The sequence below is a fragment of the Pholcus phalangioides genome, unplaced genomic scaffold (genome assembly GCF_987345545.1).
Source record: "Pholcus phalangioides strain wild (caught in Gottingen) unplaced genomic scaffold, Ppha-v1.0 ptg000015l_1, whole genome shotgun sequence".
Lineage (NCBI taxonomy): Eukaryota > Metazoa > Arthropoda > Arachnida > Araneae > Pholcidae > Pholcus > Pholcus phalangioides.
Genome location: NW_028301608.1, coordinates 53,569,769 through 53,593,391, shown reverse-complemented (window position 1 = coordinate 53,593,391; position 23,623 = coordinate 53,569,769). Strand labels below are relative to the sequence as shown.

At 37.1% G+C, this 23,623-nt stretch overlaps 1 protein-coding gene across 1 annotated transcript; it reads left to right on the top strand.

The window, feature by feature from the left end:
- The first annotated feature begins 1,808 nt into the window (after nucleotides 1-1,808).
- On the top strand, nucleotides 1,809-23,321 carry LOC149076225 (ras-related and estrogen-regulated growth inhibitor-like protein A). Its single transcript, XM_089243786.1, has 4 exons — nucleotides 1,809-2,458; nucleotides 18,451-18,507; nucleotides 20,602-20,678; nucleotides 22,579-23,321. Exons 1-4 carry the CDS (start codon nucleotides 2,389-2,391, stop codon nucleotides 23,065-23,067), a joined length of 693 nt encoding a protein of 230 aa, XP_089099912.1. The 5' UTR covers nucleotides 1,809-2,388; the 3' UTR covers nucleotides 23,068-23,321.
- Nucleotides 23,322-23,623: the final 302 nt, after the last annotated feature.

Genomic DNA, 23,623 nt, shown 5'->3' with positions numbered 1-23,623 from the left:
CCATATCGTGTCAGACACGGCAACATAAAACCAATCAACGTATTCATATGTATAAGGATGTATGCCGTGTCTGACACGACACGGTGAGTGTCTGTAGATGTGAATCCAACCTAAAAAATGAAGAAAAAAAATTATAGCTAACCGAATCATATAACATTCTGATCAGTATATTATCTAAATAATTAATCTTTTTGATAAATTAGATGGATTTCTTTTTAAAATAGTTTTTCTTTTAATTTATCAAGCACAAATGCAATCATGGTCCCTCACATCCTAGAGCCGTGACCCTGGACTGAGATCTTCGGTGAGCACTAGGCCAGGATTTTTGAGCGAATATCAAAAAAATATCGTTGTAGCAGGTTCAAAATTTCTTCAAAGAGTATCGTTTCTTAAAGGGTTTATCGTAGCAAATGGTATCGTCGTATCGAAAGGAGTTTAACATTAGACAACAGGTAATTCAAAACAAGATTTTAATAAATACTGTTGAGAAGAGGGATTTATTGTTGAGTATCGTTATAGTGAGGTGTTTTTCTTTTTGAGTGTATTTGTATGCACACAAGGCCAACGTTCATAACTGGGAACATCGGTTTTATTCATTAGAGATGAAAAGTATTTTTTTCCTTGCATGAAAGAATTTGAATCTTCTTCTTCCTGAACGCGTGCGATTCCAAACCTAATTTCCAAAATAAAAAATTTCATTCCTTTCAGCACTTTTACGCCATAAATTTAATTTTTTTTTTAAATCACTTATTTTCAGGGAAGATTAAAATTTATTTGTTTTGTTTTCAATTTTAATTATGTTTGTATGGGCATGGGTAAGTCCAGAAATCAATAAAGGAAATTTTTTTTCATGAATTTTATAGTTGATGATACCTTTAAACTAAGAGATCATAAGAGGAAAATAACTGAAAGTTAATAAAATCACGAGGAAAGAAAGCGTTGCGTCCGTTATTTTATGCCGTTCTTCCCTAATTTTTCTCCGGTTCTTGATTTCGAATATCTCAGCGAATATTATGCTTAGAAATATGGAATTTTTTTCCGTTGGCCTCGGAAAGACAGGTCAACAACTTTCTAATTGGAAGTTGAAGAACGGGCACCATATAAAAATTTATATTTTTTGTTTTGTAACACACTGTATTTTCCCTCTCGAAACTGGCACAGAATTATTTCGGGACGCAGTTTGAGCATTTTTTAAACTAGAACCACACCTCTACGACGATTGGTTGATGAAATAAAATCCGCATTAGGACTTACAGGACACCCTGTATATTTGCGAGGTTTCTATACACATATTTTATGTTGTGTTTTTTTGGTTTTTTTTTTGCATCTTTATTATTTTCCCATTGTCGAAAAGTATTAGTCAAATGCCGTTATAACGAATTCCATGGGACCAGAGAAATCACTTCGTTATAACGAAATTTCGTTATGAAGCAATTTCATATTTTTACATTGCTTGTTCCCATGTGAACTTACCTTGTGGTTTGGAAAAGTTTTCGTTAAAACTAGATTTTCACTATAACGGTATTCGACTGCATTAATTATTTTTTTCGTAGCCATTGCTCAATAGATTGTCCTTGATTTCATTTCGTCGACATGATAGCGGGACATCCCACAGTAAAGTCACAGAGACTTATGCTATCACTTTACTGAGGGGGGAAAAACTTCTGTTCCATATTTTCTAGTATTGCGTAAAATCCAAAAAGGATATCCTTTGTGGATTTTTTTTTCTCTTCCCATCATGACACGACTGAAAATGACGTGGGAAATGATATCGCAGCTTCTTTCTTTCACCTCTTATTTCGTCTATAGAGTTTTGTTGTGTATGTGGTGGTGGTGGTGGCTCCAGCCGCTCCTCTTGGTTCTTGTAGAGAGTTTTGCCACGCGACTGCCAGACGCCCTTTCCTTTACATCGTGGTAGGAAAAGAGGAGGAAGAAGAAAGGAACTCATTGAAGAAAAACACATCTGCTTGCTTCTTATTTTCCAAGACTAGACTCATTTTCAACTGAGAGCTTTCGCGAGTAGCACGTACCTCGTCCGAGCTCCCGTTATATTCTGTTCAGTTGCATGCGTGTTTTTCATTACAAGTTATTGATTATTTGGATCGAACACTCTCATTTCAAATAAGATCTTCTCGCTCTGTTGTGCACGTTAAATATCTATTTTTAAAAAAAAGGGAAAAGACCTTTTTTTCTGGTTTTTTGAGACTGTTGTCGCTACCGACCCGGTGTTTTTTCGGTACTTTCCGTGAAAGAGATCAATCATTTTTGTGTTGATTGATTTGACACTCCTGGAAGTGATACTGGTTTTATTTATTTTTTTTAAACTGTTGTGAAAGAAGAAGAGACTCGGTTTTTTTGAGTAGTATTAGCAAAAGAACCAATTTCAAGATGATGCAGAAAGTTCCTGTTGCGTCTTTTAGAATTATTGTATTGGGTGCGCAAGAAGTTGGGAAATCAGGTGAGTTTTGGTTTCCGTATTAATTCGTTTTGTTGCGTTGAACGTATATTATTGTGTGTATATTTTGTTGAATGTATATAAAATGTATGTGTTACGGTAAAAGTGATAAATCCGTGATTATCCGTATATAATCGCTGGTTATTATTCATAATCACCAATCGTCACAGTAAGTTTGACAAATTTTCATACATTCATCATTTTTACCGGTGATGATGCGTGCATTATGCATAATCACCGGTAAAAGTTGTAAAACAGGACCGATACTAGATGCTTGATCAGCTGGTGCAGGCTCGCATTTTGACGCTATCCCCTCCTTGTAATGGTCAAAGAGTGAAATTGGTGCATATTCTGGTCCGGCACCCGGGGCACTAGACCCGTCTGTTCTCCCCAAATTCCGGCAAAGATTGTAAAGTATGATAAATAAGGAGGAAAACATGTGGAAAAATATCTCCTAATTTCAACCATTTATTAGTGTCTTTCGTACAGGATCGGTGAACTACACATATCTTGCAGTAAAAATCAATTTGAATGAAAATAAGTGCTACGAAGATAAAAAACGTATAAATTATTATCAGGCTTGTATATATATATATATAATGCTCACTTTTGCTTCACATTTACCACATTTCTGAACATAATCAATATCACTGATCGAATCCATCATCCTCGATTAAAATTAGAGCAAAATGTCCGGTAAATTTAAGTAATTCATTGACGATTTACCACATTTAATAGTACGAGCTGGGGATTATACATAATCAACGGTGAATGTGATAAATTCGAAAAATCTATGAAACTTACCACAGTAATCGGTGACTTTCACCGACGATTATGCACAAAATCACCAGATTTATCACATTTATCATAAATTATGGCCAATGTCCGAGGTCTCGCCGGTTGGTTCGCGAAACGGACTGGCATCGGACATAGCACACATTCATTGAGATAGTATCAAAAAATAATAATTTATCTAATAGTTGGGCGTGATTTTCTTGAGTTATTAAATGTGTGTTTTATACACGGGTTTTTTTATAGGAGTGGAAATCATTGATAAGTAAAAATTTTATATTACCGTAGAACCTTATTATAACGGACTGAGATAGAAAGTTGTCAGTTTTAATGAAAAAAATCAGATTTATCATAAATTATTCTTACAGGTGTAATGAAACGGTATTATGTCAATGAAAGTACAGTTGTTAGTAATAAACCGTGTTCATTATATATCGAATAAAAAAACATCCTGAACTGAAAAAGATGAGCACGTATAGTGCACACTGCATTAATGTTAATTTTTCTGGCTGGCGAGCGGTGTGAGTCATGATGTGCGTCCATGTTTACGTAAAACAACGCAACGTTTCAATCGTTTCCTTGGAAATGCTTTTTAAACGAGTTTTGATACGTTAGTAAATAATTTTTTTAAATGATTAAAACGAGTTTTTTAAACTCGTCATATAAAAATAAGCATTCTTTATTATTGTTACAATTTTTGTCCGTCACAAGCGAAATCCGTTATAGTGAGGTCCCTTATAATAAGATTCTACTGCATTTCTGTTATGAAGTGCCCAGGTTAGACAACGAGTACGTCAGATCAACTTTTTTTTTGAAAAATACATGTGTGTTCATGTACAGTATACTTTCTCTTAGGTTTTGTTATTTATAGTCTTTTATTAGATATAATATTCATAAAAATAATCAAGACTGAAGTAGTTTATTAGACTTTTGCTATTTCTCGTCCATTTGCACAATTATTTCTTGCCTATGGGTAAAAAAAAAAAGATTTTTGGAGGAAATTTAGCCCTTGATAAATTTTGCATAGGTAAAAAAGTGGCGGATGCCAAAAGCATGCCTAACAGAATAAGGCTTCTTTATAAAGTCACAGTCATGGTCCCTATATCCTGCAGTTGAGCCTCTACGTTGGGATCTTTGACGGGCCCCCAGCGGAGCCACCCTTAAGGATATGCGACAGGTGCGGTAGCACCGGGCTTCGCACTCACGGTGAATTATTGGTGGTTTTCACCAATTCTGCTATTGTTTCTTACATTAATGCTTAATTTCCATTAATTGTGGATTTTTTTTTGTACCGTTAATTCTGTATTTTCTTTCATCAATGTATTCCGGTATTATTTCTTCCGCTATTTCGGAATTTTCGTACATTTTGGGAATATCACTTCCATTAATTCTGAATTTTTTATCAATTTTGGAGCAATATCTTTCGTCAATTCTGGATTTTCATTTGATCAAAACCGATCCAAAATTGTACCACACTCTAGCTTTCGAAATTGCGTAACGGATATGCATCTAATCATAACAATCTCAAACTATTCATCTGTATGACTATACATGAATAACATAAACCTAAGAAACACTAGATATGAAGTTGATAAGACAAAAGCAATCGTTATGAAATCCCGGATTTCCCGATAGCTTCAGTATCGGAAACGATTTTGGATTAATCAGCCTCGACACGTCAACCGGATTTCCACGATAGCCATAAACGAAATTACAACTCTGAAATCGAAATTATGGCTTCATATCAAACTGGGAGAAGCCTCATGAATTAAATAGGCCCAAACGAGAAACGAAAACGTTAAAAAATCACAATCATATCCAAAAGACACGGCTGTGACCTTCAACACTCATAAAAACCTGTCGGAAGCTTCATACGTGAAATCGAATATCGGAAGTCTGCTCTCATCGTAAGTTCAACGTCATTTCAAGATAAGACATTTTTCATGAAATTGGGGTTTTTCTCTCGAACACACCAAAATGGTAAACCAAAGGACACCAAATGGTAAAATAAATTACAGGACCTGACTTTACGCGATTTTCAAAAGTTGACTGGAAATTCGATTGGAGTTTGACGTTAATCTTGGAAATGGGCTTGCAAATTAAAGACATATCCAAGTTGAAGTGACAAAATCGGTTGGATATCCAGTTAACATAAGTAAATGAAACGATTTCAAAAATCCGTATTTATTCAAAACTATGTATTGCACACAATATAATCTGTGATACATATAAATAAAGAAAAACATTCGAAGTTGTTTTTTTTTTCAGTTACATGTTCGATGTGTGAATCTTGCGAAACACGACAAACATTTAATCTGTAATGAAGTTCATTCTGCACATTTTGCAGTTTTACGCAGTCAATGATTTAACCCATTATGCGTCAATGACGAGATATCTCGCCTATATAAAAGCCCCTTATTTTAGTATTGACAAGTCCGGGTGTTTTGTACAGTTGGTTTCTCGAAGGCAAACTTTTCTCTATACCCCTTAGTTTGCTGAAAATTGAAAGAAAGCCTGCTTCATTACAAAAGATATGACATTTTTAACTAGGATTTAGTGATTTTTTTTACTAAATTGCGCTTAAGGGGTTAAAAAATGGTTCAAAATGCAGCACTGATTCTTTTTTTTTCCAAGTCCATTGATTGTTTCCTGCAATGACGATTTGTAAAAAAATTGCCGAATGCACTTAACGAACTTGAAAAAAACGCGCATCAGTGCTACATTTTTAATCACTTTTTTAAACTGTGTAATACATTTAACTGCAAAATGTGTGGAATGAACTTGATTACAGATTATAGATTATAGTCTCCCAAACTTTTTGTTCCATCGCCCTCTTCATCAGAAATTTTTTCCTCTCATCGCCCCCCACAACTCAAGTATACCCATAGGATTCTATGTTAAATCAGTAGGTTCTATCGCCCCCTTGGACCATTCCATCGCCCGCCACGGGGGGCGATATTGCCCACTTTGGGAAACACTGGATTAGATGCTTGTCTGTTTCGAAAGGTTCACATACAACATCTGAACTGGGGGAAAAGAAAAGCTTGGAATGTTTTTCTTTATTTTTATGTATCTGATTATATGTGCAATAGTTTTGAAAATATGAATTTCTAAAATCGTGTCATTCATTTATGCTAACTCTGTACATCCGTTCCATACTTATATTAAAAAAAATCATAGTATCAGATCTTAACATGTAGGGCCTTCTATGAATATTAGGCCTCAGGCCATGCCCACATGGATCCGTGGGTTTAGATGGCCCTGGCTCTATGGACAGCTCAGCTGGGTTCTTAAAGTAGTCACACATTCCCCCCCCCCCATATTTAACTTGAAAGCTCCAATTCTCCATAGCTCTCCGTGGCTCACCCCCCCCCCCTTCACTACTTGTGGTGGCTCCATTTTCATCTGATTTTTACCTGTGCCCCTCCCCCAGAATATCCCAGGACCTCAAGGGAGGGTGTGGAGCCATATAGCCCCAGATTGAGAACGACTGGCCTATAAAACGTGAAACATACTCAGCTTTACTGCTTCAACCTATGCGTTCGAATAATTTCGACTCATTCAAGTGTCTGATCAAGCTCAAGATTTATATTACGAAGCAAACAAAAGAAACGCAGACTCAGCAATAGAGAAAGGTGTTGTTTCTCTCTTTTTTAATTATCCTCATTTGAAAGGCTTGAAAGGGGTACAATTATTACGTCAGCGCACCATTACTAAAGAGTTGTTTCACTGAAACAAAACAGTTAGCTGTATTGAGCCGCTGCTGTTCAAGCGGAAACGCCAACATTCGCTTCCGTAAATACAGGCAAATGGTAGGGTTGGGAAACGACTACGTAAAAAAAACAGCGTGTGTGTGTATGTCTCTGGAAAATTTATTATTTTGATCTCGCTAACAAGCTGTTCCATACGAGAAAAAAAAAAACATCAATGGAGGAGTACATACATACTTTCGCTGCGGCTTTTGCCAACTCAAACATCGTTTTTACGGTCGTTGATGATGGCCACGCATTAAAGGCGCCTAGTTTGACAGACAAACGCGCGCTTTTTTTGACATTGTCGCCTTGTTACCAACCACCAACAACATACACACACACACACAGTGGCGTCGTCGTTGACTCCACTGCCGTGTGTATGTGTGTGTATGTCTCAAGGTTATTCGGAAGCTGAAAAGAATCATCATAACATTCAACAGTTTCTGGATTATTTGAGAGTAAAATATATATAAAAAAAAGAGAAAGATTTTCACGCATAAACATCCTTCAAACTTTAAATACATGTTTAAAAAAAACATGTTGGAATGAGAGTTTAATGAGGGGTATAATTTTTTTTATTTTTGTTCTTTTACCTTATATCCTTCATATTCATCAACGAGGTACAGAAACGCATCCAAATTCCTAGAGGAAATGTTTCAAGAAAAAAAGAATTTTTTTAAATGGCTGATTTTTTTACACTGTTTTTCTCATTTTTTGAAGGTCTCAACCTTCAGGATTGATGGCTAGTTCTTTTTTATTTTTCTGAAATCACAGCAAGGAAATGGCAGTTCCAATTCTGCTTATGTGTTTGGAGACAAGCTCGTGTAATTCGGAAATAAAAATTTCGAAATGTTGGCGTATGTTTTCTCCAAAATGACAGAACCTTTCTCTTGAAAGTTGTATTTTTACTCTCACCAAACGAAGGGCTATGTTTGTTTATTTTTGGGGGGTTATGTATCAAAGTTTAAAAAAAAAAAGGATTGGAATCACCTTGGAATAGATACATTATAAAGCTTTTGCGGTCCTATGTCGAGGTGAACACAACATAAAACTGCATCAGGAAACAACGATACTTGATTATTATAACGTCCCTTACGATAATAGAAAGGCCCCGCGTGAATTCAGCAGAACTGATAAGCTATGCAAAAATCGCAAATGGACAAATATTCAGAGGCTTTCTTCACTGAGAGAGAGGCGCTATATAAAGTGCGAACTTTCACAATAAAGTACCGAAAACCTCTGGACCGCAAAGGGTCAAGGAAGAGACATTCATCGAAACCAATCTCCTAAACTCAAGAAGAAACTTATTTGTTTTACCACCAGAAAAAGTTTTGTTATCAACGCCCTCAATTTTAAGTTGAACCTAAACGATAGGATCCCATACATTACCCATAGCTTCTACCGTCATTCCAATGACACCCAATGGGCCACCACCCACGTTGGGAAACGATAAAAACCAGAGTCTTCCGAACACGTTTCTATATACTTCCTTCTCTTCAGAAGCTTTTTGTTTCTAACCATCTACCCTTCGAAAGATATATCTGTAGCTTCTGTACCTCCCATCAGTCATTTACAACAAGGAGTGATGTCACCCTTGTTAAAAAAAATGAGCATAACTAATCGCAGGAAGCCATTTCAAAAATTTTAAATTTTACACGACAGGCCAAATTTCATCATTGAAAAAAAATTCTAATTATTGAGTGACCAATTTCCTGTTGTGAAAACTGTTGACCATCGTTTCTCAATACCTTTGAGATAAGTTTCGTGTAGCCCCATTGAAACACTATCCATGTTTCAGAGAAAGTTTGAAACAATATCGATATATTGTAGGCAATTCTTGAAATAATATTCATGTTTTAGGGAGCCTTTCATGCGATATCAGAATTCTTTTGAGCCCTTGAACAATCGCATTGTTCCGAGGAACACTTAAAATAATTTACACGTTCTAGGAAACCCCTGAAATTGCCTGGAAAAAAAATCTAAAAATTTTCCCGGGAAATGTCCACGTTCTAGGGAACCCTTGAAATAATATCAATGTTCTGTGTACGACAATACTATGGCCATTTGCACTACTATTCATTGACATTTCTCGCGGAACCCCTTAACGATACATCGGGGAACCTCAGAGTTTTACGAAACCTTGATTGAGGAACGCTGCTGTAGACCCTCATGCGATCATTCTTCGTGGTTCGGAGAAGAAAATTCCGAAAATTAAATGATTCATATATTCCTTGTGATAATATGAATCATATCCTTATTCAAAAACACAGAGCAATAATAGTTAACGAGAGTTTGTGCATTTGCAGAGAACGTTAAATCTCAATTTTTCTGTCGTGTGTATCGATCAATCTCATCAATCTTCTATAAATACAAAAATCTAAGAAATTAAGTGAATATCAATCCAAGTAAGTTTCTAGAGGTGCATAAATATACTCTTCTTTTTCCCGTATTTTTAACATTCCGTTTTGCACGATGACTATTCCATCATAAGACGGCCGTGATTTTGAAACAAGTTGAAATGGATACGGATATTAAAGTGCAATACGGAAATTAGTTCCTGTAATAACTCGTGATTCATAACATTTCGGTTAGTAATGAGCTTAAATTAGCATGGTCGTTCAACTTGAAGTGGTAGCTCGTCATCATAATTGAAGGAACGTCGACGTCCTCGCGCAATCGTGAAGAAAGAAAAAATGTTCAGAATTCCTCAGAATCACCCACTTGAGACATAAGGAATGATGGGCGGACATTTTCTCGAGTCGCATTTAATAAATCGAAAAAATGAGCAGTTGACGCCAGGACTGGCGTTTCATGAGTGATTGCAGGAGCGGTCACATGTTCCATTGCCATCAAATCGGAACGTGTGGCGCCAGACGTGGAACACACACACTTTTTCACTCCTCAGAATAATAACCGCGAAAAAAGAAAGTGAATGGGAAAAATAGGGCTCTCTTTGTTTTCCGTGGAACAAGAACAAAGTGAAAGGCGTTTTCGCGCTAAATGGTCATCGGATATTTGTGGGACGAGTTCCATAAAAGGTCCCACTTGTGTGATCGACAACATTAAACGAGACATTTGCAGAATAGAAAAGAGAGACTAGCGAGAGCGCACACAAAGGACTCTAATCCACAATTAAAAATAGCAATCAATCGAAACAGCACCAGAGACATTTGGCTCTTCTTGTGGAAATTGGACCTAAAGAAAAGAGTCATTGAATAGGGCGTGAGATTCTTTCTTATCCCTTGGTTCCGAATTCTCATATTTCCATTTGTTTTTCTGTCTTAATCCAAGAAATATACAAAGAGTTCCCTCTTTCTTCTGAGTTCCATCCGATGATTCGAATCGATTTGTTTTCCGTGTGTAAATTTAGGAACAGGATTTGATCTTTCAGTAAACTCAACAATCTATAAATACTTCTGCGTATTCGGTTCCAATCGTGTAGAGCTGCAAAGGATTATACACTTTATTTTCTACTTATAAACTTGAGTCCAAAATAAAGTTCTTAGGCACATTTTGACCATGGGGAAAAAGCATAATTCCGGTCACAGAAAACATTTAGAATAACGTGTAGATCTTGTATGTGTCATTTATTCCACGAGCCTACGTACCGAAACATAAATTTCATTTCCTATACTGTCTGTGTGTTTTACTTAAAACACATAGTTAGAAACTTTTTTGTTCTGCTTTTAATGAGTAGAACAGAAGTTCCATATTTCCAAGTGAAATATTTGGCGAAATACTGTAGATTGAAGCATTTAAAATGTTGTAAACATTAGCATCGCGATAGTGTCATAAAAAAAAAGTTTATATACAGTCAAACCTCGTTAGTGCGTCACCCGGTTAACACGTCACTCCGCTTACCGAGTCACTTTTTGGAAGTCCCAATTGTCCTCAGGCAGGAACTAGCACAGCTATGGCTTACTCCGTTTAACGAGTCACTCCGCTTACTAAGTCATATTTTTGCTCTCCCGAGAGTGATTCATTAACGAGGTTTGATTGTATGTAGTTACACTCGGCTGCAACTAGATGCTTGGTCACCCGGGGCAAGCGCGCATTTTGACGCTCTTCCCCCCCCCCGTAATGTTGAAGAAGTAAAGGTTTCAGAATGAAATTTGCGCCCCCCTCGGGTCCAGCGCCCGGGGCACGAGACCCACCTTCCCCCCCCCCCCCAGTTGCGGCCCTGGTTCCACTGTTCCACTATAACTTTGCAGTTCATGCATAGCATTTTCGTTCGACTCTTATGTGGATGTATAGAGACTTCACGTAATTTGAACCCTCAAACATAGGCTGAGATAGACTTGAAAGTCTGGGGGGGGGGGCACGATGACTGCTGGGGGGGGGGGCATGATGATGTCCATTCATATATACGCAAATACATTAGATCAGTAGGCTTTGCCTTTGACGCTGGGGGGGGGGGGGGGAATTGCCGCCCATGCCCTTGACTGCATCTATTTCGCAGTTTGAAATGCGTTTAGATATCAAAGAAACGTGGGATTTTAAGCATCTCCTCAAATAAATGAAATTAAATTAATTTTCTCATCGAATCGCATTTATCTCCTGACGAGATGAATTTTCATAAGGAGGTTTAGTGATTTCTGCTCTGCTGATTAAAGGGTGATATTAACTTTTTTCATCTGATAATTGGTCTTGGCTAATACCTCTTGCGTATGGCATAATGGTACGTGCACTTGCCCGGTACGTAAGAGGTCCTTGTGGAGAGAAACAACACTTTTTTTCCTGTTCACCTCTGTATAATATCCAGAAAGCCTATTGTGTGTGGTTTCATGTTATTTGAATGTTTTTAGTAATTGTTTTTTAATGACCAACGGTAAAAATTGTATAAGAACTTCGCACCGTGTATTATATATAAAACATATCGTTTTAAGAAAATGTCGAGGTTATCTCTCAGGAAGAACGTTTTCAATCGATCTCAGTGTTTGACACTTTCTTGTTATTAAAAAACTCATCTGTGTATCGGTATAAAATTTATCAATTATACTGTATTGATGAACTGAAATAACTCGCCACCAGTGTTTAAAAACCGAACGACTAACTTTTAAATCAAAAGATGATAACAGATTAAATTAATTGATTCAATATCTTCCGTTCCTAATTATCTCACATAATTGCTTTCTCTGAATAAGACATATTAATGGATTATTAAGTGTGGGGAAAAGAAAAAAAAAATCTTTTTACCGATCATATGTCATCTGCTCTTCTTGTTAGCTAATTGTGTTGCACGAGTGATTGATCGGGAATCGTTTCTCAGAACAGGGTCAGATGAGTTCAAATCCTTTCGTGTCTCGTCTTAAGACCCGATTTCCTACGTAAAATTATTAAGGAGAAAAAAGGGGGAAGCACGTGATCACTTCGACCTCATTTTATTTATTTTTTTTATTTCATCAAACAGTGTTGGCATCAGTTAAATACGCGTATTTCAGTTCACCTGCTCTTAATCAGAATATTATTGGGGACTAAGAAACTCTTTCTTAGTGGTGGTGGTTTCTTTTTATTCCTGACTCTATTCTCCAACATTAGCCTATAAAATGCTTTTATTTTCTTCTTGGCTTTGTTTCTAGACTTTCGGAATTAGTCGAGAAAAGAAAGAGGAACCTCCTTCTTTCTTGTGAACATTCTTGTTCTGATGGGGGGTCCCGACAACGAACCGAACGAGTTACGCGCGCGCGACTTACATAATGACGTCAGGCGCCCTCGTTTGCTACTTTGCCAAATTATCTCGCTCTTTTCTATTTGATAATGTTGGCTCGTTTCTAACCAAAGCTACTAAAGAGAGAAATTTTTTTATGCATCCTACCTATATAGGTGAAGAATGAATGTCTCTCAAGGGAGGAATCTCCATCTTCCGTTTGAGCTTTATATCATGATGTTTTAAAAACTTGTGATGACCCAGTGGAGAAGTAGAAATTATTTAAAGATAATAACATGGTTCCTACAAGGTCACTGGGGAAGTATTCAATGTGATATAAATTATTTCAAATGAATGGGATTCCAAAAAAAAAAAATCGCCTTGTCCATAAAAGAATGATAAAGGACTACCGAAATTAGGGTGAAAAATCTAGTAAGCTGCTGTGGCATAGCCCAGGGTAAGGGTCTTCAACGCATGACCTGCTGTGGCCCTCAGAGCTTTTTGCTCTGACACTCTGAAGTTTTTTTTAGAAAAATCAGAGTATTTTCCATCATTTATATCAAATATCTGACTATTTACTTAGAAAATTTTGAAGTAATTTCTCATTAAAATTTCAAAAAATACACTTCTTCGTACCAAGAAGCTGCTCGAAGCAGATGTATGTACCTCTTCCTACCGCATATGGGAAAAGAAACCATTAATTGTTATATGGTCAATATAGAGGGTATATAGCTAACAGCACGCATCGCAGATTACTGGCGAACCGTTGATCAAAGAGAGGAGTTATTTAAATACTTTTTTCCTAATTATGGAAGCAACTGGGAAAAGCATCTAAATAACGTATAGATCTCAGATACGTCCTTCATATTGCAAGGGGTTGCATAGTTATTAGAATTAAAAAATTAACTTTTCATACGGACACCCTATCTTCAGAAACCTAATTTGTTGTTGACCTGTCTCTTCATCGAGGCCAAAAAAAAAAATAATTTTATCATTACAATCAAATGACAAAAAATTCCACTTTTCTATGCGCAATACTCGCTGAGATATTTGCACTCAAGAAAAAAAAACAAAGAAAAGTTGGGGGAAAAACAGCATAAATGCAGGTAGAACGCATTTTAACAACCCTTCCCGACCACACCCCGTCCACACGTTATTTGGATCCTTTTGTATGCCCTTAGGATCAACGGTTCGCCAGTAATTTGCGGTGCATGCTGTTAGCTATACACCCTGTATAGTTTTTCATATACCGTCAGTGACCAAGTTTGCTCAATTCTGCCATATCCAACTAAAAAATTTTCACGGAATTTTTCCATAAAATTTTGATAGAACTTTCCTATGAGAACCCCTGTTGATACCCTTTCATGCCAGGAAGGTTCAAGGAAATATACCTCTCATTTCCGCATATCATGGATAGAGTATCAATTCCATGTGGTCAATAGGCGAAAATTCATGACACTCAACAACTCCAAGAATACAATTCCGAATACCAAATGTGCTGCTTGTCTGAAGTTTTTTTACAAGCGGAAAATTCGAAACACACCCCTCGATGCATAATAATGACGATGATAACAGCGATAAAGCTAGAAAGAATCGTGTACTTATAGTCACTTTGTATTCACGCCGAAAAGCTTTTATACATATAATATATGAGTCCGATTTTTCGATGTCACCACAGGCCAAATCTCATGACCTTTATTATTACTATTGCTAACAAATCGGTGTGGTGAACCTCTGACCTTCCTCTCGGGTGATGATGGCGTCAAAGAAGCGTCAGCAGCTGGAAGTATCATGCACGAGAAATATTCCTTTTAAAAAAACGGTCAGAAAGAACTTCTTTTCTTAAGAAATCTTTTTTATCTTCCTTTAGAACATCCTTGTTTTATTTATTGAGTTTTCTTACCGATAATAATAATAATAATAAACACAGTAATACCTCGGCTAACGAAGATAATTCGTTCCGGATTCAGGTTCGCTATCCGAAATCTTCGTTAGCCGAAACGCGATTTACGATAGGTTTCTATGGAAAAACTTTGATTCGTTCTAGATTAGGTCCAAAAAATATCAAGGAGTGTTATAAAAAAGGCAAAAACTGATCGAAGGCTGAATATGAGCAGCTTCAAAATTTGTATAAATTAGAATTTACAAGAAGATTAGATACTGAAGATGTTTTTATTTCACGCTATTGCCCTCAACCATTACCAGTTTTAGTCTACTAATAAAGCTAGTGTCACAAAACTCGGTACAGTTCGTAGTTGTCACCATTCATTTGTTCAGCTCATTTCTTGTGTCTGATACACGCAGGTGAAAAAAATAAGCTTCCACAATGCAAATAAATACAATTACAAGCGCAAAGGCAACAACAGGCAAATTGCCCAACAAGGTGGCTGAAAAAAAAAAATGCCATAAAAAATATAGATGTCAAATATAACTAAATAACAGCAACCAAATATAAGATCATATATCACGAAAAAAAATATAAATAATACACCGCACATAAAAAAGATTATGGTTGTCTCATTTTACATATGGATAGCTATGTTTATCGTATTTCTTAAATGTGTCAACTGAAATAGAATTCACGACCCTCAGACGTAAGGTCTATTAAATTTATTTGCAACCCTATTAGAGGAAAAACTTCCTGCGACAGCACAACCTGGACTTGTCCCTCACTAAAAAATGATAAATTGAGACAAATTGTGCCCAAACTGTTCAGTTTGATGCTAAGGGTCTTGCATTGAAAGAACGCGCCCTGAAAATATTGGGGGTTTTTTTTTTCAATGCATTTTCTATTAGCTAAATCTTTTATTTTACACCAAATGATTCAAAAACTTAAAGAGAAGTGGAGGTACATCTGGAAAAAAATTCTAAGTTGGACATAAGTTAACCGAGCTCAAGAGACAATAATTCTAACGATGATTAGCGCTAAAACAGCCCACGACGAGGCTGCCGATGCGTCCATATCAACGAAAATGTTCGTTGAGCGAATACACATTCGTTAACCGAAAATTTCGTGGGCCGAGGTGTTCGTTAGCGGAGGTATATCACTGTATATGAAGTGTATGGGAGGTGAGAAAAGGCGCCATTTTCTTTCAGTTCCGTAAACAAAGCTTCTTTTTTTTTCCTCTCGGGACTTGTAGATCTTTCATTAAAAAAATTAGACGGGAGGATAGTTTATAGCCCCAAACCCCCCCCCCCTCTCTCTCTTAATAAGAGAAGCGATCCTTCTTAACTCTGGCGCCAGCTCCAGTCAAGGAACACAAGAATCCATTTTTATTTCTTCCTCAGTCTCAAACTCTGGTTTTCATGCAGAAGAAATACATCATCATCCACTTCAACAAGTATTTTGTCTCTATAAATAAATATATAAGAATATAAATAGGGAAATAACACAGAGAGAGATAAAAAAGAAACAGCTGGGCAGTCCAGAATGAGCATGACTGAATACTTGTCTGTGTGTGTGAGAGAGAGAGAGAATTGCATATATCCTTCTCCTCGTGATGTAAGTCATGCTCTGGGATATTCATATGATGGATGATTGTACGTTGGATTGCATGTTCAATGTAAATTTCCAACAGATGTAGCTGATTAAAGCTCCGAGCTTCAGATGTATCTCGATACCATATATATATATATATTTGAGATAAAGGTGGCATTAGCACTTACAGGGTATCCTGTTAGTGCTAATGCGACCTTTATCTCATCAACAGTACGCCGTAAAGGAATGATTCCAATTTTAAAAAATGCTCAAAAGCCATTGAAAAAATTATCCTGTACCAGTTTTTAGAGTGAAAATACAGTCTGCCACACAAAATGAAGTATCTGAATTTTTATACACTCCCCCCCCCCCTTGTCCTCGATCTTCCAATTAGAAAGCTGTTGTCCCTGTGTCTCCTGAGGCCAAAAAAAAAAAAGCTCTAAAGTTTTCAAGGGCAATATCCGTTGAGGTATTTGAATTCAAAAATCGAAGAAAAGTTATGAAAGAACAGCGAAAATTAACGGACAACGCTTCTTTCCCTCATTTATGCTGAGGAATGTCCTGTCCCAACTTTTCTCCAATTTTTTAATTCGAATATCTCAGTGAATATTGCATTTAAAAACTTTTATTTTATTTGGGCCTCGCGAGAGACAGGGGTAACAACTTTGAGGCAGGGGGAACCGTATAAAAATTTACATTTTTTTTACGCTTTTTGAGCATTTTTTGAATTAACACCATTTCTCTACGTTGATGAGATAGAGGCCGCATTAGCACTTATACAACACCCTATATACATTTTTATTGCATAAAACCTCCATAATTGGCTTTATGAATGTGTCTCGATCGAACTGATAATCGTATTTTTCCACGTCCCATTTGAATTTTAGGTGGTTCTTTTGTTGGTTCTGCTGTATTTTAGTGGGTGTGGAGGGATGTATGAAGAAAAGCACGCGAGTTGGGAAAATGTGTGTGGGAAGAATGTTCTGGATTCACTGGTTGAATTTGCCAACCTACCCGCGGAAGATCTGAGTGAATTCGCTACGGGAGTGAATTCTTATTTAGACGGAGCGTATCAAAAATTTCAAGACTTCAAACAGATAGAGAAAGACGGTGGAGAGTAGATAGATGTCGGTGAACTTTTGCTGAAGTCGAGTAACAAGAACTGGTGGGAGAAAAACAATTAAAAAAAAAAAAAGTTTTCGTACGATTATTTTTAGTTGCTATATTTTCATCTTGTTGTCAGCGTTTTAACCCTTTTCCAATTTAAACGGCTCTAATCATAGTCCCAACAATCGAAATCCTGACAGCCAAAAGCGGTGTGTATTAGACAATTCGTATTTGCGTTTTCGATATTTCGACATCGGAATTCCGATCCAGACCTCAATCTAACAATACTGAAGGTACGCTATAATCAGTCTCATCCGGTAACTCTCGTTCAATTCAACTTGCATTTCGTTTAGTTTCGTGATTTAACGTGAACCATGCTTTCTTTGAAAGCAAAATTGCATTTGTTCTGACTCATGGATGTGTTTTTTGCTCGCAACAGGATTATTGGTTGTTTGTTTCAAGTTTTGCGAAACATATTTTCCAAAACTTTTATGGTCCGATCCCGGCCTTCGAAGCAAGAAGAAATATTCCGAGCAAAATAATTCCATCGAACGCGGTAAAAGTTCGAAGAGATTTTTGAATGTGAACATCATAGAGCAGGGCATGTGTGTGTTACATGGACCCTTTGTGCCAATAAAACGAGGTCCGGGACCAACCTTTGCCAGTAAAATTAAGACCACTTACCCCTTTATAAAATAATATTCAGCACATAACGTTATAAAAACAGTAAGTTGATTGGATGTTTTTTTGTGCATGTTAAGGCAAGGAAAGTCTTGATTCAGTAGCATAATGGTCACCGCTCATCCCCGGTTTGTGAGAGATCCTTCGTTCAATTCCCGGTGGAGACGATTATTCACCTTGGCATAATTACTCAGAAATAAGTTGATTGTTTTCTCATCCAATCTCACGAACCTCTCTGAAACATCTCCAAGGATTCCCCCCCCCCCTCCAAGTGTATGGTTTAAGATCTGTATATAATTCACAAAACAAAACTTTTCTACTTATTCATATCAATAAGAAAACTCCTGTAAACCGATAATTATTTCCAACTATTTGCTCTGGAGAACAGCTGATCCCCCCCCCACCCCCAAGGGAGGGTAGTATATTCCCGTGTGTACTATCACTTTGTGTGTTTAATTGCAGTATGTTTTTATGAATTTTAATAAGTTTTATATTAAAAAATTGAAGCATTAATAACTTTTTTTCCTTTTCCTTGCAGCTCTTACAGTGAGATTTCTTACACAGAGATTTATCGGAGAATACAGTTCACAAAAAGGTAAATAACATATTGATGTCAAATACAAGTTGATCAATCAAATTTAATCGGAGAAAAGCAATTCCATACTCCAACTACATTAATGCCAATGACGGATAGACAAAACTTTGTTTTTCCTTCAAAAGAGAGGGCAATAACCGATTTTGTGTATGTGTGTGAAATGAATTTGAGAGAAGGATAAAACGGTTCAGATCCTGCCTGTCTCCCGGAGTTTTATATATAGACGATTTCATTGTAATGTCGTTCACATTTTGCAAGGCTTTCGTTCTGAATCGTGGTGTTAGTCATTTAAAATTTACCAAGTATTTTCTTGAAGGGTTTACAACCTTGATCTGGTTCTCAGGTAAGAACAAAACTGGGTCGAGACGAGAGGGTCTTTTTTTCATTTCAACTCCTTGATCCAGAAATTTCACTCTACGTGTTGGACGATATCGCCTTGTGGAACTCTTGACTTCCCGAAATTTTTTTTTTCGGGACCAAGGTCTTGACCGTAGAAAAAACAATTACATACAAGAAAATAGCGTAGAGTTCAGTGGGGAAGAGTCTGAAATTAGAGTGAATGTCACGGAGACGAAGCGTATCTTATAGAGTCTGACTTTAGAGATCTCTGATAATAGAATCAATGATACCTTTCTGTACGTTTTGAATAGATGGAATGTAGCCATTACCTGGATATCCAATCTGAAAAATCAAAAGAAAAAGAAAAAGAGTTTACTGACGTTATTCACTTTTTGGATTTTTTTATTTCTATGATGTCGGTGGTTTGCCCATTCATAAAACTTTTTGGATACGTGCCCTTGCTTTTACGTGATTTGCCAAGTGGGGAGGATGTAGGGCTATTGCGCAGATGCTGTCTTTATTAATTACTTTAATTTTTAAGATTCCCCGCTATAAATAACCCTAAGAGCACCGATCTGATAGAAGGAGAGTATAAATGTGTCGTAAAGTTTAACCCTTTCCTTAGCAAAGTAGAAATCGTTATACTGAAATGCCATGTGCAGGATGTACCATAAAATCGCAAATAGTTCTAAAATTCATAAAAGTATAAGGAATTTGGTATATTTGAATGCGGTTTACAAAACAGCTATTCTCACGAAGGGGGGGAGTTGTTGTTTTTTTTAATATAGAAAAAAATTAGTTCGAATTTTCGTCGATAGATGATGCTGCACAAAAGCAAATCACTGGAAATACACTAATCGGAGTCCTATAAAATGCACAAGGTACGATTAATTAAACTCATTTTTGAATTTTCCGGTTACTGGCACTTACATAAGGTTTTTTCATTGTTGTGTTGACATTGGTAGACAAAGCACCATTGGTGAAGTTGTCTTACCCCAGACCCCCGAACCGCCGGCTTAAGAAGGGATTGAAGAAAAAGATTCAGATCCAAAATGGACATTGTTCAGACAACTATAGTTTGGTTAATAAGTGGTTATCCCCCATTGCGCCTCTCTCACTGTGGATACCAGCGGGCCTGTGGAATTATTTATAAGAAATTCAAAATCAAGAAAAATTTTATTCAATTGTGACACGTGAACGATTGCAAAACCACTCAAAAGTGACCCACAGCCCATTTCCAGGTAACCTGAGTGACACACTTTCAGAGTTTCGGATCACTTAAACGGCCTGCGACACATTTCCGAATCACTCAAGTGGCACACGGCACACTTCCAAATCACATTTAAGCCGAACCTTGGCACATATCCAGACCATGTAAGTGACCAGTGGCACACTTACTTCATATCCAGACCACTCAACTGACTCTCGGCACATATCCAGATCACATTATTGGCCCACGACACGCTTCCAAACAAATGAAATCACCCGAACTCTCCAAAAGGTTGATCACCCATGAAGTTTACCCATCAAGAAATAAACTTTACAAAATATCTGGACTTTTCATTACTAAAATAAGAGAGTCTTTTAAGGAGACGAGATATCTCGCTAGTGTCACTGAGAGGGTTAAGTGCTATAAATAAAGACTACCGATGAGAATAATTTTCATTATTACTCGATGTTTCAATTGTTTGATTGTGCATGATGTTTTTTTTTCACTCATGCGTGACATTGATTTTTTTTTCTCCTTTCATATAGATCTATTGTATTGTTCTCATGCGCAAGTCGACAGTACGCCCGTTGACCTAGAAATTTTGGACACTTCTAGAGATCAAGTTAGTATCTATGCTATGAAATAGTTATAAATTCATAAATATTCATTGTAATAATGAATTTTAAAATTATGATGATGAACCTCACTTTAAAAAAAAAAAAGATTTTAAAATCTTGTTTACACCTAAGCGTAGATTCTGTGTTCTAATTCAGTCTTTCTCAACCTGAGGCCACATGGCCTCCTTGCGGTTCTGGGATATTCTATAAGGGTGTCACGGCTGTAAATCTAACGGAAGTAGGCGGCCAGAGAGCTGTGAAAAAAATGTGAAAGAATGAAGCTTTTCAGTGAACTATGGTGGGGAAATTGTGAGTACTGCCTACGTCCAACAAAACTGCTCATAAAGAAAAAGCCATTCAAATGCGGGGAGCCTCCATACCAGCATGGCCGGGGAGCGGGGGGGGGGGGTTAAGCAAGCTATAGCATTGTTTCAGTTCAGACAGTGCAGGCATTTCAATTTTCCATAACGATACAGTAATTCAATCATTACACTTCACTCATAGCTAGAAAAACTGATGGCAGATGGCGGCACTACACACAACAAACATTGCACAGAAACAAATTTCACGTCAGGTTCATAACACGTACACGCCCATTCCAGAGGTTCCGCAGAGGAATACGGACGTGGTGCATGTGTGGTTTAGTCCAAGCATTGCTATCGCATCACATTTCTAGTAGGCTACTGGATAGAATGTCCTTTGATAGATAAATGGCTGTAGTTTATGCTGCTATAAGCGGAGTGCTGCTAATAGGGGGGGGGGGGGTTCATGGCAGACACCAAGACTTTCTGACATATTATATTTCATATTTTATATTATATTATTCATTATTATAAATAGGAGAAATCGCTTTGAGCTAGGACCCCTGCTGTCACCTATTGAATAACATCAAAAATATCTGTTTTGATTCTCAAAACAATGGCTGTTGGTTTTGCACCGGTATGCAGAATCGAAATGAACAAGATGGGGAATCATCAATGGGAATCCACAATTTTTTTTATTCTGTACACCGGTGTAAATTTTATATATGTGCCAAAATACTGATAAAATTTTTTATGTTTCCAAAAAATAATATAGTGTGTGCGTGGTCAACATGAAAACATATCAACCCTCCTTTATTTTGGCTCACGAAATTTACACTGGTGTGCATCATGAATATAAACAATATATAGTACCATAATATATTTTGTTCGTTTCCATGCTGTAGTTTTTTGTTTAAAACCAACAACCAACTTCATTTAAAAAAATTATAACAGATAGTTTAGTTTTTATTCGATAGGTGACAGAGTACAGGTCCTATATTTTTGTGGTGGATATTTTTTTCCGATAGTTTTGTGTAGAAGAGAAAATGCTGCATATAAATATTTTCCACTGCTTTTTAGATTCAATCGTATATATATATATAAAATATTTATTCCTTTCGGACACTTTATATACTGTATAATAGGACAGTATTATGTGTATTTTTTTTTTAAATATATTTTCACGTTTTTATACAAAAAGAAGCCTTTCTCGTCTTCCGTGAATACCATTAGGATTCCATGTGTAGGAACACTTCCCTCGTCATAGATGGAAAAAAAACGGAAATGTTCAGATCTATTATTATTATTATTATTTATATGCCAACGTCGGACCTGTGGTGAAGAAAAAATACATGCCCGGTCAAACTTTTTACATGTCGGGCAATAGATTTGTCCACACCGACAGCCTTGCTGTATATTATTTTCCTAGAAATAATCGTAATGCGACCCAAACGAAAAGGCATAAATCACTATTTTTCCGACGTCATTCGTAACTTGTCATCAAAACACGCCGTCTATTTATTTTCATAATGATGATTAGTTTTTTATATTACCATGAAATTGTCAATCAGATACTAATCTAATTTTTTCCTCCTCCTCTCAGACCGATTGCATTCCTCAAGAGAAAGTTCACTGGGCGGATGGGTATGCAGTGGTGTACAGTATATCATCCCGAAGCAGTTTCCTGGTCGCTGCTGACTGCCTGAGGCACCTAAGTCACTTGACGAGCTGTTCCTCGACACCAGTCGTTTTGTTGGCCAACAAGAGGGACTTGGAGCACTGCCGAGAAGTTTCGACTCAGGAAGGAGAGAGGTTAGCCTCAGATTTTTCCTGCGCTGCATTCAGCGAGGTGTCGGCCGCTGAGGGTGTACACGACGTATCATCAGCTTTCCAGACTCTTCTCAGGGAGATACGTGAAATCAAAGCGACCACGTCGACTTCGTCTTCGACGAATTCGTCACCGAAGAGGAAGATATCAGTCGTTTCCGTGTCCAAGATAATCAGCGCCGTGTTCGGCAGGAGCTCGACCATCTCTGACCACCACCAGCCGTCGATGCACCGTCAGAAAAAGAGGCCGTCGCTGTCCTTGTGAACTTATCCCACCTGGTGAAGGACTAAATTATTTTTCCTCTGAAATGATGATCTCCGAGTAACGTGTCTTGTCAAACTGTATCATAGTCTTGTAACATAGTATGAACTCACGTGGGAAAAAACTTTGTGATACCATCTGGGACTCGAACTTTTTCATGTGAAGAGGTGTATTTTGTTGGAATAATACCAACAGAATGTTTTGTACCGATGCATGTATATAATATCCATTTCTTAGTAAATCGAAAATTTTTTGTATTTTTTTGTGACTTGGCTTCTGTGACTGGCTCTTTTTTAGCGATAATTAGAAATTGTGCTTACCTACTGCACTGATTCTCAAACTGCGGCTCCCTTACCCAATTGATGAACCATCTTCAAATCATAAATAAGCACACAAATCAGTATCTCCGGTTCACCGCGACGCATACGTTGATAAAAACTCACACATGGCATCATTTTTAGCGATAAGTGGCGATTTACCGTATTGGGAACAAAATTTCTCGAGTAAATATTGTCTAGCCTATATATCCAGCCTATTCTGGGACACTAAATTTGAGGCA

Coding starts and splice junctions, on each gene's coding strand:
- LOC149076225 (XM_089243786.1), top strand. CDS start 2,389: ATGATGCAGAAAGTTCCTGTTGCGTCTTTTAGAATTATTGTATTGGGT. Junction 18,508..20,601: donor AGAATACAGTTCACAAAAAG/GTAAATAACATA, acceptor CCTTTCATATAG/ATCTATTGTATTGTTCTCAT. Junction 20,679..22,578: donor TGGACACTTCTAGAGATCAA/GTTAGTATCTAT, acceptor TCCTCCTCTCAG/ACCGATTGCATTCCTCAAGA.